Raw genomic sequence first — 20,149 nt, forward strand, 5'->3', positions numbered from 1 at the left:
AGAGGAGCCTTTCTCCAACTAAAAAACATCTGGAGCTCAAGAGACATTTCCATCACAACCAAGATCAGGATCTTTAACACCAACGTGAAGTCAGTCCTACTCTATGGCGCTGAGACCTGGAGGACCACTGTCACCACAACCAATAGACTAAAAGTTTTCCTAAACACCTGTCTGCGCCGAATCCTCCAGATTCGCTGGCCTAACACCATCAGCAACAAAGACCTGTGGCAACGAACACAACAGCCAGCAGAGAAAGAGATTCTCCAACGGCGTTGGAGATGGATTGGCCATACACTCCGTAAACCATCCCTGAGCATCACAAGACAATCTCTCAGGTGGAACCCCCAATGGAAAAGAAAGAGAGGCCGACCACGGAACACCTGGCGCAGAAACTTGGAAGATGATGCCAAGAAGATGGGACACACCTGCTTGAGAGGTTGGCTCAGGATCGGGATGCTTGGAGAACCCTTGTTGACGGCCTTGTTGACGGGGTAAAAGGCATAAGTAAGTAAGTAAGTTAATAGTGTGTAATAGTGTGATAGTGTGCTAGTGTAATAGTGTACTAGTGTGCTAGTGTATTAGTGTGCTAGTGTATTAGTGTGCTAGTGTAATAGTGTATTAGTGTGCTAGTGTAATAGTGTATTAGTGTGCTAGTGTAATAGTGTATTAGTGTGCTAGTGTATTAGTGTGCTAGTGTGCTAGTGTAATAGTGTATTAGTGTGCTAGTGTGCTAGTGTAATAGTGTATTAGTGTGATAGTGTGATAGTGTAATAGTGTACTAGTGTGCTAATGTAATAATAATAATAATTACTTGCATTTATATAGCGCTTTTCTAGACACTCAAAGCGCTTTACAATGTAGGGTGGAAATTGCCTCCTTCACCACCACTCGTAGCACCCAACCTTGGGCTATGCAGGCTCAATGGCTGCCATACACTGGCACCCGGCATATATCACACTACACAATGGCTGAACGGCTCAGGAGACTGGATTGATATCAGTCAATTAAGGGGAAGGGATGATTAGGTGGCCTTGATGTCAGAGACCTGATTGTAATGTAATGTGTACCGTAAATCCTCTAATAGTGGAGGGTATTCAAATAGAGGACGGACCTCTAATAATGGACGGGGGTTTGATACATGCAGACAAATATAGGCCTGCTTCCAATACAAGGTCACAAAAAAAGTTTTTTAAATGTTTGTGCCGTGATATAGAATGAGATAAACTCTTGCCAATGCAAATTAAGTGCTGCCTCTCTCTACCGTTCTCTCTACCGTTCCCTACTCTCACTTCGTTGGCGTTAGCGTTAGCTAACGTTGTCATAGCTAGATCTGTGGTGTCGGCTGGATGACGTTGGCTTTGTTTTGCAAACGTTAGTTAACGTTCGCTATCTATATGGCGTTGGCAGGCGGGGCTGGCGTTGTCCAGTTGACATTACATATCATGATGGCTATGATAGCGTTAGCTAAAGCTACTGCATGTTATCAACTCGATTCGACTCAGGTAGAGTCGAGAAGTTACCACACGCTAAATTGTCCCCGGACCCCGCAACCTATAGACAGTTCCAACTTCAGTGTGTGAATTACGTTAATCCACCACAGTTTCACAATTACAATTGGCCAGTTTGTGAAATTAAGGCCTGCCTCTTATATAAGCCTCTCTCTAATAAAGGCCTGGTGCTCTTTGCAGCTGAGGTAAATACAAGACCCGTCCAATATTAGAGGATTTACGGTAATAGTGTATTGGTGTGCTTGTGTAATAGTGTAATAGGAATAATGCTGTGAGATCTGATTTCATTGGTCTATGTTTGAAATGGGTGGCTGCTGCCTGGTGGAGATTTGCGCTCTACAGAAGACACCATTCTAGTTTATTAGTGTGACAAGATTGATGTTGAACTGATTGATGTTGAACAAACTAATAAAAAATAAAGAAAGAAATATGCTAAACTGTGTGTGTGTGTGTGTGTGTGTATATGGTGTGTGTGTGTGTGTGTGTGTGTGTGCTTGTGTGCGCGTGCGTGCGTGCGTGTGTGTGTGTGTGTGTGTGTGTGTGCGCGTGCGTGCGTGCGTGTGTGTGTGTGTGTGTGTGTGTGCTCGTGTGTGTGTGTGTGTGTGTGTGCATGTGCTCGTGTGCGTGTGTGTGTGCGCTCGTGTGTTCATACTTCATGATGTAGAGGATGTAGAGTATGTCGGCCTGGTCCTGCAGGGTGGGAGCCTCTCTCAGCTGTCTGACCAGTGATGCAAAGTCTGTGTTCCCATGTGAGTCTCTGGGAAGGTGTAGGTCAGGAATGCTATGGGGCTGACCACACACACACACACACACAATATTAGGACAATACATCCACCAGATATGAGAAGGACCAGTTCTGCTGTCACACCCAATGCAATTTAGTTTATACTAGTGGAAAAGTTCGTTATGTACTGTAGTACATTAATAGAAGTAGATGGATATAGTTCCGACCTTGTGCTGTTTTGGCTGTGAGCCAAGCTGAGGATGGGGAACTACAAGCAGGTTGAGAGACTTGCGGTGTTTGTTCATGATAGGAGTCACAGGGAGATACATGGATGACTCTGAAACACACACATACACAAACACAATAGCACAGGTTTACATAGGCCAGAAAAATAAGAAGCATTCTCAGTTATTTGCCTGATTCTTATCTTGTGCTTGTATGTCGCGAATGCATCTGCTAAATGCCTAAATGGCTGCAACACCCACCCAGTCCAAATAACGGTCTCTGTTAACTCACTGGGCATGTTGAGGCCCTGAACCTGTGCCATGAGAGACAGGATATCCCTGGTGGTATGTTCAGCGCTGAAGACGTGGTGCTGCCCCCTCTGGATGGGAGGGAGGTGGCACTTTGTGGTGGTGCTGTGTAGAAGCTGGGTGAGGTACTGGTCAAACATGCCTTTTGATCGACCTGCAGAGGAGAGATAGACCACCTTGTTTACTATGTACATGGCTTTGGGCTTTGATATGAAAACAAGCACAGACTCTGTACAGGCCCACGGCACCTGTGTTCAATTCCATTTATTTCAATTCACTTCAATTCAATTCAATTACATTTTATTGTACAACAAAGCACAAGTATAGGTACAATGGAAAGTCGACATGTGAGCTCCCAGAAGTATAATGCAAATATATATATATATATCACATATCTAGAGTCACCTCTAGAGGCCATCTCATAAAGCTTTGATGACTGCCTGAACCGGACAACGCCATTTTATGCCCTAGGCTGTGCCTAAGAAAATGTGTCTCTGATGCCTTTTAGTAATTCTGTAAATGTGTATAAATGGAAATAAGGCCAAAGGAGTGGAGGTCACTTGCTTTGGTTGCAATGCAAGCTTATTAAAAATAGGCTTCAAAATTCCAAAACTGCAGTCATAAATATTCCATACACAAACACAGTTTGGAAAGGCTACAATAACTGCAGATCTTGTAGGGGTTGATAGTTTGAAATCCCACTATCCCCATAGATGAGGCATTTGGATCCAGCACTCCAAACATGGTCCGTAAGTGACATAATCACGTAGGTGGTCTATAAGATATTTATTATGAATACTAAAATTAATACGACTGTGCATGTGAAAGCTTTCTTTTTTTTGTATCCACTTTTTCCTCCTATTTTTTCTGTATTTTCCTCGCATCCCAATTTAGTCGTTATGCCAATTCCCCCCTCCCCTTCCTGGTTGTTGCGCACATGTGCCCCCCACTGGTCGGTCTAGGGAGCTCTGAAGTCTATCACATGCTTCCTCCGATACATAGGAGACAGCCAGCAGCCTCTTTTCACCTGGCAGCGAGGACTCTCATTGTGTGAGTGTAACGCGTGGGAGGTCACACTACCTTCACCATTTCCCTCCCTCGCTATGCAGGCGCCCTGACCGACGTGTAGGAGTCGCTGTTTACAATGACCAGATTACCACCCACCGGCTTCCCTCCCGCTGACACTGCCAATTGTGCCAGTATGACGACCGGCCAAGCTGGAGGCACCGCTGACAGACGGATTCGATACCAGTGTCTCTGCGGTGGTAGACAGACGCTTAGTCCGCTGTGCTACCCGGCCGCCATGTGAAAGCTTTCTTAGTTCACTGGTGAAATACCTGAGCGGCCATAGTTGTCATTTTCATCATCTTCCTCCTCCTCTTCCTCATCCTCAAGGAGGTCTTCATCAGTCTCTCCATCCAGGAAACTGAGTTGAGTGTGGAAGGAAGTCGTTTGCAGACTAGAGAGTTCGGACATCTGCACCCTGCAGTACAGGGTAAATGCACGCAGAATAACACATGAACGATGTGATGTGATAATAACACATAATGTATGATGAGTTTATGAATACTATTTCAAATGTAATATAACACATTCTGATTAACATTCCCATAATATCCTGTGTATTCTGTCAGAGAAGGAGACCGACCTGGCTCCTCCAAAGTAGCCATCTTGTAGTTTCCTCAGCATTGCTAGGATACATGGATCAATCCCTTCACCGTCATCAACTGGAAACAAGCAAAGAAAAGTCGGAGATTACAGATTGCTATGCAATGTATGCATTAATACAGCCTCAGGAATGTAGGCACCAGAACAAACATCCTTTGAATACATCCTTTGACAAGAGCAGCTGCCTTGCTCCCATGAGGGGTGAAGGCTCCCATGATCAAACACACGTGTAGACCATACTAGCACTGGTGGATGAGTGTGTTAGGTCCCTAGAGAAAAGTATTGGGACTGAAACGCTGGCATTTTATTTAACCCTCCAGTCACCCTTCAAAAAACCCACTACCTGTCTCCCTAGTGAAACTGCAATCTCAGTAAAACATATCTTTTTCATGTATTGTTCCATGTTTTTCATGAATATCATTATTAACTTCAGTCCTCACCATACATATAGAATATTTATTCATTTTCAGGATTTTAACCATTTCTTAAATTCGGGTTAGGGGGTTAGGGTTGGAGTTGCTCAGTGGCCAACGGTGGCAGACTGTGGTTGTACTGGGCAGCTCCCAGGTGTGAATGGAACTGTGTGAATGTGAAGCAGGGCGTTCCTGAAAAAGAGCATCTGCTCAGCGAACCTACCCTGGGTAAATAAAGGTTAATAAAAATAATAATAATAATTTCTGCGACTAGGGTGAAAGGTGTGACACTTATGGAACTGTGCGCTTAATAGTGATTTTTGAAAAAGAAAAAAAAACATGGATTATTGTAATGTGAGTCCAAGATGTGATACTGAGCCACTTTTTTGGCATACACATCAAATCTAGCCAACGCTATCCACAAACACACGTGGAAAAAAGGCTATTTGACCAGAATTGCAAAAAGGGTGACTGGAGGGTTAAATAAATCAATACAGAGGTGAATCCGTGAGTTATCTGTTTGTCTAAATGGACTTGATTTTGATTCCCTGCATCACTAAGGGAAATACATAGTGTTGTGTTGTTTCAAATAACTTATTTTTCTCCCTCACTGGTGTTAGGTCCATACACAGCATGCTGTTTGTGATAGGGAACTAAGAGAAGGTGAGTGTGTTAGGTCCATACCCAGCATGTTGTTTATGATAGGGAAGGTGTGTTAGGTCTAGTATGTTGTTTGCGATAGGGAAGGTGAGTGTGTTAGGTCCATACTGAAAGAATAGCACTTGTTTTCCAGATGTGTACATAATGTAAATATCTGTAGATGACAACAGACATCTACTCTGACAGATCTATAGATCTTAAATGAGGAGACAGCCAGTGTGTGTCTTCACTCAGGCCCTGCGAGGGATAGAGCCAAGGTCATCGGCTGAGGTGTTAATATCAACAGAGATAGCTGGTCAGCTAGGGAGGGGAGAAACCGTTGCTATGGGGAAGGGATAGGAGAGACATTAGAGTGTGTCAGAGGTGACAGAGAGAGAGAGAGACGTTGCTATGGCTAATAGCCGTTGCTAAGGAAATACACTTTTATAGCTGGGGGTTCTTCCGGGTTGAGTCAGACTAGGACACGAAGCTGACACGTAGGGAGGTTGACAGAGAGACTGGAATAGCTGGAGGGTGGTGGAGGGGAGGCCACCCTCCTAGGCCATGAGGTAGCTAGCTTCGGCTAACAGGGAAGGCTTTTGGCTAACCACTAGGCCTCAACCACCATCGAACTGATAGCAGGAGAGACTGGTAGAATTAAGGAATTCAATAGACCTTTCAAAGACCTTTCAGAACTGTTTTCCATCTGGTACGAAGCTATGTTTATGGAATAAACATCAACATCAAGGAAAGGTATCACGTTTCCAGTGTGTCGTTTTCTTCTGAGTCGGATGCAGTAACGGGGGGAGATAGAGTGTATCAGCTAGTACGATGAAAGGTATAAACAACACAACGCAGACATCATGGGAAACAGAGAGATTACTGGCTGAGAACCAGATTTTCCAACAATACCCAGCATGTTGTTTGTGATAGGGAAGGTGTGTTAGGTCTAGTATGTTGTTTGCGATAGGGAAGGTGAGTGTGTTAGGTCCATACCCAGCATGGGAAGGTGAGTGTGTTAGGTCCATACTAGGGCTGCACGATTTTGGGAAATAATCTAATTGCGATTTTTCTGACAGATATTGCGATTGCGATTACATTTGCGATTATAATATATATATTTTTAAGCAGCCCCACAGAGGTTTATTGTAAAATGCGGCTTGCATCTGGCCTACGCGGTGGGTCTTTTCAGGACACCGAGCCTGAAAATGTTTCTTTTTACCTGGGAATCGATACCGGTACCGAACGGTACCTTTTTTTCTGTACTTTACTCTCCCTCTCTGAAGTCTAAACTTCACAACACACAATCTAAAACCCCTTACCGCCCTCTCCCAAACCAATCTTGTATCTCAATGGGAGTTCCTGGTTAAATAAATGTAAAAAAAAAAAAAAAAAAAAATCCGATTTGATAATTGTATCATTCCAAATCGTGATTTTGATTTAAAATCGATTAATCGTGCAGCCCTAGTCCATACCCAGCATGGGAAAGTGAGTGTGTTAGGTCCATACCCAGCATGGGTTGCTCTCAACCTTCCAATCACACCTCAAGACCCATCTCTTTTCCCCTGCCTTTTCTTTATCATTATTATTACCCAGCATGCTGCTGGTGATGGGGAAGGTGAGGGTGGGCCGTCCAGTCATTCTCCAGCAGGAGGACAGGTAGGACAGCTCCGTACGTAACATCTCCGCTATCATCTGGTTGTCCAATGCCAGGTAGAAATGGTGCTGGTCTAGAAACTAGAGAGAGAGAGAGAGAGAGAGAGAGAGAGAGAGAGAGAGAGAGAGAGAGAGAGAGAGAGAGAGAGAGAGAGAGAGAGAGAGAGAGAGAGAGAGAGAGAGAGAGAGAGAGAGAGAGAGAGAGAGAGAGAGAGAGAGAGAGAGAGAGAGAGAGAGAGAGAGAGAGAGAGAGAGAGAGAGAGAGAGACTATTTAAAAGGTAGATTCTGTAATGTGGTCAAATGGCAATCTCTAGACAAAAGAGTCCCACTTGACACTGCACTTTGTTTACATTTTGTGTTTTTGTCTGATGTGTGGGACTTGCTACTGCTGCCCACCACTCAGGCTCTGCCAAGAGAGGTCTGGAGATGCACAGTGTAAACTTCAACCCACATGTCAGACCAAAACAATACTTCAACCCACTCTACCAAGTGGGGCTGTTTTACCTAGGGGTCGCTGTTTGGCGGCATTACAGATTCCACCTTTAATGGCTATAGTCCACCCAAAATAATAATTCATACTTTAATTGTCACAAACGTCTCATACCTAATTACAACAACATTGTTCCCCCGAATCAGTTCAAAATGACGGTCAAGCATGTCAGTCAATGTGTAGAATGGGGGCTGTCATTCTACCTGAGGGGTGAAGGTGTAGGTGCGCTTTCTGATCTCGTAGAATTTGGAAGTTCCCAGAACTCCAATGTGTCTGTAGGGCCTCCCACTCAAATTGAGTTTCTTACAGTTCCCTGCGGAAACAATGACAACATATTATACACACATATACACACACACTAGAGGTGCACTGATATACACACACATACACACACTAGAGGTGCACTGATATACACACACATACACACACTAGAGGTGCACTGATATATACAGATATTATACACACACTAGAGGTGCACTGATATTAGGGCTGGGCGATATGGCCAAAAATGATATCGCGATAACGATATCGATAACAATATCATATCACTCGATATTCGATTTTATCGATATTGTTATAAGTATAAAAAAAAATAAAAAATTTTAAACAACAGATGTATGTTTATTTTGCAGCAATTCTTTGTCGTTGCCGCCATCTTTAGTGTTACATCCCCTCACACTCCAGTTCTCAGGCTGCAGCTGGTTTAAAAGCGAAAGTAAACCGGCTTCTCTGCTGGCTGTGGCTCCAGGGGAGTTGAACAGTTCTGGCTCTGCTAGTTTCTTTTCTATCTTTTGGCGCTTTTTTGGTGGACAAACCACTGCACATGTGCACCGTGACTCGTGACTGGAGTCTAGCTCTGCTAGCACACATAGCCTACTGTGTACAGACGGTTTCAAACTGTATTTTAAATTAGAAAGCAAACAAAATAAATGGACAAGAGAAAAAGAAATCTCAATTTGGTCAGTATTGTCATTTGGACAAGCAAAGCCATTACTTTAAGTTGCAGGCAAGAAAGACAAGTCTGTCCACTGTCTCTGGTTTTAAAACTGCCCTGTTGCAGGTAATAAAAAAATGCGTTTTTTTTTCTTTTCGATAATCTTTTTTTCTATATCGATTATTAAAATATATCGCGATAATTATCGTTATCGTTATATCGCCCAGCCCTAACTGATATATACAGATATTATACACACACTAGAGGTGCACCAATATAAACAGATATTACACACATACACACACACTAGAGGTGCACTGATATAAACAGATATTATACACACACACTAGAGGTGATATCACTGATAACATTTAGCTGAGTACTCACCAGTAGAGATAGAATATGAGTATTTTATAGGGGTGTAAAGGTACACGTATCCGTACCGAACCGAACAGTTTCAGTGTGTACCGTACCAAACGGCTGTGTAGTGTACCGAACGAATACAACGGTATGTTAACCACTAACGACCGCCCACCGGGGGGCGTGAATACTTTCCCCAAGGTGGTTGTCCTTCCGTGTTCGGTTTTTGCGCGGCCTGATTGGCCACTGACGCTTCTCTCAGCGCCCAATCGCGTTGCGCCTAGCTTTCAGTTCCACAGCCCAAGTCCTTCAGTTCCACAGCCCATTTCCTCGTATTGTTTTCTTTTTTTAAAACTTCATTTTTTAGCGTTTATCGCTTTTCTGGTCAAGTATGACCGACATCACATCAATATAAATAACGTATTGTTTTCATCTCTCTATATTAACGTAACGCGCTATTCATATCAATCGACATCACATCAATATAAATAACGTATTGTTTTCATCTCTCTATATTAACGTAACGCGCTATTCATATCAATCGACATCACATCAATATAAATAACGTATTGTTTTCATCTCTCTATATTAACGTAACGCGCTATTCATATCAATCGACATCACATCAATATAAATAACGTATTGTTTTCATCTCTCTATATTAACATAACGCGCTATTCATATCAATCGACATCACATCAATATAAATAACGTATTGTTTTTATCTCTCTATATTAACACTTTAAGGACCAGACACGAGTATATACGTGTTTCGATTCCATGCGTTGTGGACCAGAGCCACGTATATACTCGTGGCAAGTTGTTATTGTTTTATTCCATATTTATAACGCTATTAACGTCCGCTGTCGAGATCCATGACCTACCCACATATTTGATTTTCGAAACATGCACTACCGGCCAGATCCGCTTAGGGGCGCCATCGCTCCACTGCAGTATCATTGAGGGGATTTAAAAAACAACCACCTTGGGGAAAGTATTCACGCCACCGGGGGCTGTTTTTTTCACAATCTAATATAATTATTATTATATATATATTTTTTTACAAGTCGATTATTAATTTCAATATAGAATATTCGTTGACAGCCCTACAAGTACATGTATTTACTGGACACTACATCACCCCTGAGTGGAACATGGAAAGCCAAACTTTCCCCCACTGTACCGAAAACCCGTACCGAACCGTGACTTCAAAACCGAGGTACGTACTGAACCGTGGTTTTTGTGTACCGTTACACCCCTAGTATTTTACTTGCTATTGATAATCTTTGACAAATACTTTATTCTGGAGCGATACAGAATCAAACCTACAGTCTGTGTCTGTGTGTGCGTGTGCGTGTGCGTGTGTGTGTGTGTGTGTGTGTGTGTCTGTAATCCTTTCATTGTCATTAGATAGTATTGTGGTGGTACTCAGTTATTGGTACACACACACACACAGTGTGTACTAATGAGTGTAGAGGGTCTAGTCCTGGGTACCCAGTTTGACGTAGATGTGGCTGAGGATACGAGCAGGCATGACACGGATGGGCAGCACCTCCAACACCGTCTGCACCACGATCCCATAATCCCTCAGCAACTCCTGAATCTCCTCCGTCTCTGCCAGCACACACACTGGACACACACACACGCACACACACACACACACATCAAGAAGGCTGTTACACCCTACCATGAAAGTATCAAACTAGAACTACTACTCAATAACGCGTACAAAATTTAAATACAAATAATTCACAGAATTGTTTCTCTTTTGTGCAGAAAATGCTCTGATAAGGCTCTGACCTTGTACCACGACGTCTGGCTTGAACTGAGTAGAGAATCTCCTGTTGAGAGGATCTATCTCTCCTGGGGCAAGGAAACCCTAGAGAGAGAGAGAGAGAGAGAGAGAGAGAGAGAGAGAGAGAGAGAGAGAGAGAGAGAGAGAGAGAGAGAGAGAGAGAGAAGAAAGCTGTTTTGCATGATGCATAGATAAGGGGTTACATGAATATATGGCTACATCTCTACCAGAAACCTCTATAAACTGTTTCAACTTGTCAAGATGAACATCTGAATGAACCCAAGTGAAGTGCAGCGCAGCACAGTGTTTTCTAATATCAATAGCTGATCTACTGTATACAGCACTAGCTTGTTTTTTTCTCAACAACAATGGAGAGAACACACTGTTGTACCTGTCTGGCAGCTCTTGAAACCTCAGCATGCTTTTAGGCATCAGATACAGTAGGCTACATCCAGTTAAAAATAAATATGTTTTTAACAAAAAGTGGCGTGCTTCAACTAGCACCTCCCCAGCCAGCTGTTGATCGCTGCTGCCTACGAGAGGTGTTTGGTGGGCAGTGGGCACAGGCCCCATTAGGAGATACCTCGGCCAGAAGACTGCCTAGGATGTAGAGGGACTGTCCCCACATGTGGGGCAGCTGCCCCATGGCCACCCTGTCCACTGTGTGTGGATTGCTGTACTCCTCCTCCATCTGCAGAAGATAACACTTTCAATTAGCTGAATGAAATACAGGAAAACACACAAACACACATACCTCTGGCTGTTCATTCCATCTTGTACTATGACACATAATTATATAATAGACCTCTTTACACATGTTCACTCTGCTTTAAAAGCCTGGACAGACCGAGGATAACTTTTAATTTGATACATTTCTCCATTCTGTATATTTATCACCAGCACATCAACTTTCCACCGAGATACTATTAGCTACTTATATCCGCACATAGCGCAGACGCACTACCCTTGTGTAGTGCCTTGTTGATCTGCAGAGGACTAACATACGCTTGTCTCAAGATATACTGTAGTCGACATGTGTCAACAAATGTACATGCCTGTTTGAATTTATGTGTACCATTATTACTGTCAAAATGTAATGATTGTGAAATATTTGTTTAATGAGGCTATGGGCTGTATGTGTATGTCACCGAATTTCCCCAAGGGGATTAATAAAGTTCATCCTTATCCTTATCCTTATATCCACACATGAAACAGAACAGAACAGAACAGAACAGAACAGAAGTGTGTTCAACAGGGCATCACATTTGCAAAAGTTCACATGTGTTTACTAGCGTTTGTGGAAAAGAGAGGTAGTGTTTGACAAATGCAAATAACCACAGCCATCAGAGCCCCAGACATGGATGACAGCCATCAGAGCCCCAGACATGGATGACAGCCATCAGAGCCCCAGACATGGATGACAGCCATCAGAGCCCCAGACATGGATGACAGCCATCAGAGCCCCAGACATGGATGACAGCCATCAGAGCCCCAGACATGGATGACAGCCATCAGAGCCCCAGACATGGATGACAGCCATCAGAGCCCCAGACATGGATGACAGCTCAGATAAGTCCAAATTTACAATTTGCTTAGGCTTCTTAGTCTTATATCAAAGTATGCAAGCATGCATTGTTAGAAGGGCAAGGCATCATGCTAATGTTATTATAGTCTTAGCCAACTATCTTGGGATGACCTCCTCAACGTAATTTTTCATGCGACCACTCTCCAAATTGCCATGCACATTATCAATTCCAATTGGTAAAATATTAACAAGTTCCATCTCAATGTCATCTACAAATTCCTCTGCTATACATAATGCAGCTGCAAAAAATATTCTTCTGTCCATATTAACACAAACAATAGCCTACTGTAATGAAATGCCATCAAAAACTAAAATCAAACTGAACTAAATCGAAAAACATTCAGGTAATAATGTTGAAAGTAAACAGTGTTTATGGCAAATGCTCCCGGGGCAAACAAAGTAGTGGAACATGCCTCAGAACAGAACAGAACAGGAATGGAGCAGAATAGAATAGATGACCTTCTCAGCAGGTACAGCGTAGAGTTCAGGTAACAGTCTGATACCGTTCCTCCCTCTGATCAGAATGGCCTCCAGAGCCTCGCGGTACTCCTGCACCTGTACACGACACACAGTGCAACAACAGTGCTGTCGTCAGCATTTACAATCACATGGCATCATGTTGTATCCACAGCCCCGCACAGTACCATCATGAGTGCATCACGTGTTGCATTTATTTTATTCATTTATTTTGCAAGGGTAGTCCTAGTGGGAATCGAACGCCTAACCCTCAATGTCCATGCTCTAACGTGAACTTGGTCCTTGTGTGTCAATGTCCATGCTCTAATGTGTACTTGGTCCTTGTGTGTCAATGTCCATGCTCTAATGTGTACTTGGTCCTTGTGTGTCAATGTCCATGCTCTAACGTGTACTTGGTCCTTGTGTGTCAATGTCCATGCTCTAGAGTCTAATGTGTACTTGGTCCTTGTGTGTCAATGTCCATGCTCTAATGTGTACTTGGTCCTTGTGTGTCAATGTCCATGCTCTAGAGTCTAATGTGTACTTGGTCCTTGTGTGTCAATGTCCATGCTCTAACGTGTACTTGGTCCTTGTGTGTCAATGTCCATGCTCTAACGTGTACTTGGTCCTTGTGTGTCAATGTCCATGCTCTAACGTGTACTTGGTCCTTGTGTGTCAATGTCCATGCTCTAACGTGTACTTGGTCCTATTTACCTGTACTTGGTCTCCGGTGAATATGCCATCCAGAATGAGGTATGTCCAGAACACAGGCCACTCACACTCAATGTTCTCAAACAGCTTGAGCTCTGCAGGGTCATAGTGCAGACGAGACGGGTCCTGAGAGACAAGGACGTCACACAGCAACTAGAGCTGATCAGCTGCACAAACCCTTCCAGAAGACATAACAATACATCAACAGCCATGGGAAATCTGACAAAAACAAAGCAACATTTGTATTGTCCACAGGGTAGACCCATTTGCACATGTTTAAGTATGTGTTACATTTCGTAACCCTTTCACTGCCACACTACCAAACGGTTAAAGTGTACTCAAGTCATCTATGAGATGCTGCCGCTCAAACACTGTGTTAACACTAAGCGGTATGTGGTATGTCAGGTGTGTGGAATGTCTATCTGCTTATGTTTTGTATGTATTTCAGGTGTGGAATGTCTATCTGCTTATGTTTTGTATGTATTTCAGGTGTGGAATGTCTATCTGCTTATGTTTTGTATGTATTTCAGGTGTGGAATATATCTGCTTGTGTTTTGTATGTATTTCTGGTGTGGAATGTCTATCTGCTTATGTTTTGTATATATTTCAGGTGTGGAATATCTATCTGCTTGTGTTTTGTATGTATTTCAGGTGTGGAATCTGCCTATGTTTGCTTAAACAAACTAAGAAGCTCTGAGTTTAGGAAATACATTCATACAATAATTTTTGGTATGAATATCCATATATATATATATATATATATATGTATAATGTTAAGAGTGAATAATACAGCGAATGGCAAATTGAGATAACAGAAATCAACATTTCAGTCCAAAGACATAGCTTTAAGTCCATGATACACAGACATTCCATTGAGGCAATGCAGATAAATAATTTATTTAATTATTTTATTTATACAGTCCACTATTATCCACAATGCAGTGTTGTAGTACTTGAGTTCAGGACTCTGACTTGAGTTGGGCTGATTTTCATAACTTGTGACTCAGACTTGGACTTGAGCACTGATGACTCAGACTCGGACTTGAGCATTGACTGCATTCGGACTCGGAAGGTGCAGACGAAAAATTATATTTAATAGGCCCTAATCATTTGGCATACAATATTGATGGCTATATTAATACTGTAACATTATTTTATTTCGTGCAAGGGCAGACATGGGTGTTCCACCTACATGCGGATTCACGTCAATACCCTCATGTTCAGTACTTAAGATGTCTAAAGGGACGCCCCGAATCATGTGCTTTGCTTACACAGATTTTACATCAAATTCCAGCAAGAGCACTGCTAGATGTTCGATATATAAACAAACTATTGAAGAGAAGACCGGGACAACCTCAAACTTCAACGGACATCTGTGGAGTGGACTCAACCTTGATGACTTGGACTCTGGGGACTCAAGACTCGACTCGGACTCGAGATGTAGTGACTCGACTACAACACTGCCACAATGATTTTACTCCATTTACCAATTCCTACCCATGGTTCCACTTTTCTTTACTCTAATCATTGAAATGAAACACTGAAAGCTTTTATAATACGAAAGGCATATAATACGGTACCTCTCTCGGACAATAGTATCCATCCCTGATGAAGCGACAGCAGCCATATCGACCCTGGAAGGATGTGTAAGAGTAGATGTTTTAAAAGTGCTGTAAAGAATTCTGAAAACAAATATCTCTCAGGTCCCAACGCTCTCAGGGTCATTTCACATCTCCTTCTGGTGCTTCTGGTCATTCTGTCTGTTTAGATTTATTGCCAACTAATGCATTTTCTTGTTTTCTTTTAGCTATGCATGTCAAATGATAGCTAACGTATAATCATAACACATACACACACACACATACACACACAAACACACATCTAGGTAGCTGCATACCATATTCACACATGCACACACTTTCTATCTCGTTCTCTCCCCCCCCCCCCCCCTCTCTCTCTCTCTCTCTCTCTCACACACACACGTGCACATGCACTCACGTAGCATTTTAGTCATTCTAGTCTGTACATCAAGGTACCACTTAGTTTTGTCGATTCTCCTATACTATACTAATACTAGATTTATTCTACAGAGATCTATGCTAGGGCCCATTATTGTAACCTAGGTCTCTCCATGTTGGTTATAGGCCTAAGTGGTGCAGCCTGGTTCCTCAAGTTTCAAGTTTCTTTATTAGTTGTCATACAGAAGTACAGAATACTTTTATACAAAATGCTTCTTTCTGTTACGCTCCAGAGACTGTGCTAGACAAAAATAGATAAGTATAAAATAAGTATAGCAAGTATAAAATAGAAGTCAAGTACGTAGACAAAAGTGTTCAGTATATACATATATACAATGTGCAATGCAGAGTAGAAGTAACAGAGTTACAATACAATATACTATACAGTACAAAGCAGAAATGGGATGAGGTACAATTTAGGTACAATTTACAGTAAGGTGTAATGAGGTATGGGTTGTAGTGCAAATTCTTTACCAATAAATATAAAGTGTGTTTAGGTGTTCTAAAGTGGGTAAAGTGGGTGCTGCAGTGAGTTGTTTGTTTTAAAGTGAGTGTGTGCGTGTGGATGTGTGTGCTGTGAGTGCATTTGATGGTTGTTGCATAGTGTTATTGTCATTTAGCATTCTGATGGCCTGAGGATAGAAGCTTCTTCTGAGTCTCTCTGTGCTTGCCATGAGACTCCGGTATCGCTTGCCTGACCGCAGCAGTTCAAAGAGGCAGTTGTTTGGGTGGCTGGAGTCTTTGATAATTCTCTTAGCCTTACCCATGCACCGCTTGTTGTAAATGTCCTGGAGAGTGGGAAGCCCCCCTCCAATTGTGCGTTCGGCTGAACGGGCCACTCTCTGTAGTCTGCTACGGTCTTGTGCGGTGCTATTCCCAAACCAGGAGGTGATATTGCCAGTCAGGATGCTCTCTATTGTGCATGAGTAGAAGTTCTTAAGGATCTTCTGACTGACTTGGAACTTCCTTAGGTGCCTGAGGAAGTAGAGGCGTTGCCGTGCCTTCTTCACAACACTGTCAATGTGTGTGGTCCATGTCAGGTCCTCGGATATGTCGACTCCGAGGTACTTGAAACTGTTCACTCTCTCAACCGGTGCCCCGTCGATGCTGAGGGGGCTGTAGTCCCTGACCCCCGACCTCCTGAAGTCCACAATCATCTCTTTTGTTTTGCTGACGTTCAGGGAGAGGCAGTTCTCCTGACACCACTGTGACAGATTCTCTACCTCTTCCAGGTAGGCCCTCTCGTCGTTGGCAGAGATCAGGCCCACCACTACTGTCATCAGCAAATTTGATGATTGTGTTGTTGTTCCGCTGTGCCACACAGTCATATGTGTACAGGGAGTAGAGGAGGGGACTCAGAACACAGCCCTGGGGGGCCCCTATGTTGAGCGTGATGGATGAGGAGGTGCAGTTGCCTGCTCTCACCACCTGGGGTCTACCCGTCAGAAAGTCCAAGACCCACTGGCAGAGGTCATAGTTCAAGCCCAGGTCCCTGAGCTTGGCTATGAGTTTGGAGGGGACTATGGTATTGAATGCTGAGCTGTAGTCGATGAACAGCATTCTCACATAGTTCCCCTGCCTCTTGTCCAGGTGTGATGCTGCTGTGTGCAGCACATGGGCTATGGCGTCCTCTGTGGACCTGTTGGGGCGATATGCAAATTGCAGGGGGTCCAGGTTGATGGGGAGGGAGGAACAGATGTAGCCCTTCACTAGCTTCTCAAAGCACTTCATGGCTATGGAGGTGAGAGCTACAGGGCGGTAGTCGTTGAGGCAAGCGGGCGTAGATTTTTTGGGTACAGGGATAATGGTGGACTTCTTCAGACAGGTGGGGATGACAGCCTGTTCTAAGGACAGGTTAAATATGTCAGTGAATACCGGGGCCAGTTGGTCGGCACAGACTTTTAGGACGCGGCCGGGGATGCCGTCCGGTCCTGCTGCCTTCCTGATATTCACTTTCTTAAAGGTCCTCCTCACCTCATGTTCTGTTATCCTGAACACTGAGTCTCCATCAGCAGTGCCCCCCCCTCTATTGCAGTGGTTTGTAGGCTGGTGTTGTTATTCACAGCCTCAAACCTCACATAGAAGGTATTGAGATAATTTGCTAAGGAGATGTCACTGTTCAGCTTGAGAGAGGTGCCTTTGTAATCTGTCATTGTTCTGAGGCCCTGCCACATACCTCTAGAGTCAGCCTGTTCAAACTGAAGTTCAACTTTATCCCTGTAACGCCGTTTTGCCTCTATTACTGTCCTCCTTACGTTGTATCTCGCCGCCTTGTGGTCATTCATGTTGCCTGTCACAAGCCCGGCGTTGTAGGCTGAGGTGCGCACTTTCAGAGCCTCACAGACGGATTTATCTACCCAGGGCTTTTGATTTGGGTAAATTAAATTACAGGTAGTAAAAACAAGCAGTGTAAACAATATAACAAATCAATAATATGAACTAACTAACTAACTGAAATATACAGTATTCACATAAGGTGCAGTATGCATAAGGTAGTATTATTGTCCTTTTTAGGTTCCTAGTAGTTGTAGTTGGATGTCTGGCAGCAGTCCCTGCCCACTGTTGTGGAGCCTGATTGCCGCTGGTATGAAGGACTGGCCGAGGCGGTTAGTTGAGTGTCGGGGGGTATGAGTCTGTGACTCATATAGTACCTGGAGTTTGTTTATGATCTCAGACTTGGTGATGGCCACCAGATCAGCATCCTCAACAGCAAAGGCAGGAAAGGAGATGACAGACAGTAGTCCAGCGTCTATCTCCTTTGAGGTGGAGGCTCTTGGCAACAGGGAGCACAGGATGGCCTGCGGAGAGGACAGAGAAAGGGCGTGAAGAAAAGGGGGCAAGCGGAGAGATTTCATCGAGATCCATCCTCGCATGTTTTGTCAAAGTTAAAATCAGTTCAACTTTGACCTGCGATGTTGGATGAGCAGTGAATGTGAGTGATTGAACACCAAACAGCATCATATATCCAGTACAGCCCACCTTTGCCCCAGCATGCAAAGAAACTTGCCATGGCCAAGAACTAGTCTGACTGTGGCATACATCTCATTTGAATTATTTATTCCCCAGCACCTCTTTCTTCCCTTGTATTGAATAGACCATATTCCTGCAAAAAGTAAAAGTTTACAAACTGGGCAGTAGATTAGGTGGGCAGTGTTCCTGGCTCCAAAAGGACAGTGAATTAATTATTAAAAGCTAATTGATTGTCCTTGAACCGCCAAATCCATACCAAGACTAGGCAAAAGCCGTTTTTCCATAGGAGACCTTTAAGACAGCTGGAGGCAGCAGTAGCTACCTGACAGTGTTCCACCTCATCAGGCATGACATGGATGACCGACTTCGGACCTCCATGGGCTCCGAACAGATCTCCGAACAGATCGAGCTCATCGATGGCCTCCAGAGCTGCCTGCAAACACACACACACACATACACACACAAATGCAAATATTCTTGTACAAACAAATTTTTTTTTTCTTTGCATACAAATTTATGTCTGCAGTTACAGTATGATATACAACTACTTATACTGGTCTTTAAAGTAACATAGACTTTAATGATTATTTTATTTGTACAGTAACATGTACCTTGGCCATGCCCACAGAACTTCCGTTCAGCTCAGGAATGCCCTGGTTGGTCTTGTCGCCTCGCTCCCACATCCCAAAATCCTAATGACAACAAACCATCAAGACAACAACCATTAGTATCCTGGTACCTTGCCCTCATTAATGCATGCTTTCTCCATTCTCCATTATCCCTGCTTTTCTCTAGCTTGCCCTGGACCCCTAATTGAACCCCCTGGGCCCGCCCTCTATTCTTGATCCTCCCATCACAACTGTTGCTTTCCTTGGACCAAATTTTGAAGCAACAGTTGTGGATTGGAGGATCAAGAAAAGAGGACAGGGCTTGAGATGGGTCAATTCCAATCCCAGCCTCTAGACAAACTGAGCTGCCTCTGAACAAACAAGGTTGTCCAGTCACAGCCTCGTCACATTCCAGTCTCTTTAGGTGCCTACACCTGATTAGCATCCTCCTGTGCTTTGCCCACCACGATGTAGGGCACAGATTTCCAGTTATGCGTCATCGTGAAGGTGCGGGAAGTAGCAGGAAGGCTACCGTACAATACCATTTGCCCTGCGATAATTATCCCTGGTCATTGGTAGCCATTTTGAAAGGTCAGCTGAAATAATTTAAACTTTGTATGCAGTGACAATTTTGCAAAAAGGAGTATTAGTGCCGAGGTGGGTGGGTGTTTCATTATCTCCGTATGAGCACAGCGGCCTGGCCACCACAGGTTCAAGTACTTTCCTCCAGCCCTAACCCATATCCCCTAACCATGTCACTCCTTCCATCACCTCTACCTTCGTCTCACTGTCCATCTCTCTCACTCTGCTGGTCGGCTGCCTCTGCTTCTCTGTCCTGCTCGTTTACAGTATTTTTGCCTACACTGTGATGGTAGTTATGGAATTCTCTCCATAGCGAGCTTAAGGGATGTAACAGTGTTTATCAATTCAAAAAAATGTATAAAAAAAAATATTTAGTCAGTATGAAAATCAAAATGTGATCTGAATAGTGAGATATTTTTTTTTTCTCTTCTCTTTCTTTTCTTCTTTATTCTTTATCATTATTATTATTATTTAAATTTTTCTTGTTTAACTGTGGAT

The 20,149-nt window shown here is 43.4% G+C and overlaps 1 protein-coding gene across 1 annotated transcript in view; it reads right to left on the reverse strand.

Annotated features, from left to right (window-relative positions):
* LOC311247323 (phosphorylase b kinase regulatory subunit alpha, liver isoform-like) overlaps positions 1–20,149 on the reverse strand; it is a 54,754-nt gene that overhangs the window by 27,584 nt on the left and 7,021 nt on the right. Inside the window, exons 6-21 of the mRNA XM_084337680.1 lie at positions 19,073–19,153; positions 18,784–18,894; positions 18,143–18,289; positions 15,054–15,107; positions 13,477–13,599; positions 12,766–12,861; positions 11,305–11,412; positions 10,727–10,805; positions 10,421–10,555; positions 7,836–7,945; positions 7,078–7,222; positions 4,414–4,492; positions 4,103–4,248; positions 2,749–2,919; positions 2,460–2,569; positions 2,161–2,297 (exon numbers count right to left, since the gene is read on the reverse strand). Coding sequence (XP_084193806.1) covers positions 2,161–2,297; positions 2,460–2,569; positions 2,749–2,919; positions 4,103–4,248; positions 4,414–4,492; positions 7,078–7,222; positions 7,836–7,945; positions 10,421–10,555; positions 10,727–10,805; positions 11,305–11,412; positions 12,766–12,861; positions 13,477–13,599; positions 15,054–15,107; positions 18,143–18,289; positions 18,784–18,894; positions 19,073–19,153 — 1,832 coding nt within the window. The remainder of the gene's footprint in view (positions 1–2,160; positions 2,298–2,459; positions 2,570–2,748; positions 2,920–4,102; positions 4,249–4,413; positions 4,493–7,077; positions 7,223–7,835; positions 7,946–10,420; positions 10,556–10,726; positions 10,806–11,304; positions 11,413–12,765; positions 12,862–13,476; positions 13,600–15,053; positions 15,108–18,142; positions 18,290–18,783; positions 18,895–19,072; positions 19,154–20,149) is intronic.

The sequence above is a fragment of the Notolepis coatsorum genome (assembly GCF_963971535.1).
Source record: "Notolepis coatsorum genome assembly, chromosome: 20".
NCBI classification, from domain to species: domain Eukaryota; kingdom Metazoa; phylum Chordata; class Actinopteri; order Aulopiformes; family Paralepididae; genus Notolepis; species Notolepis coatsorum.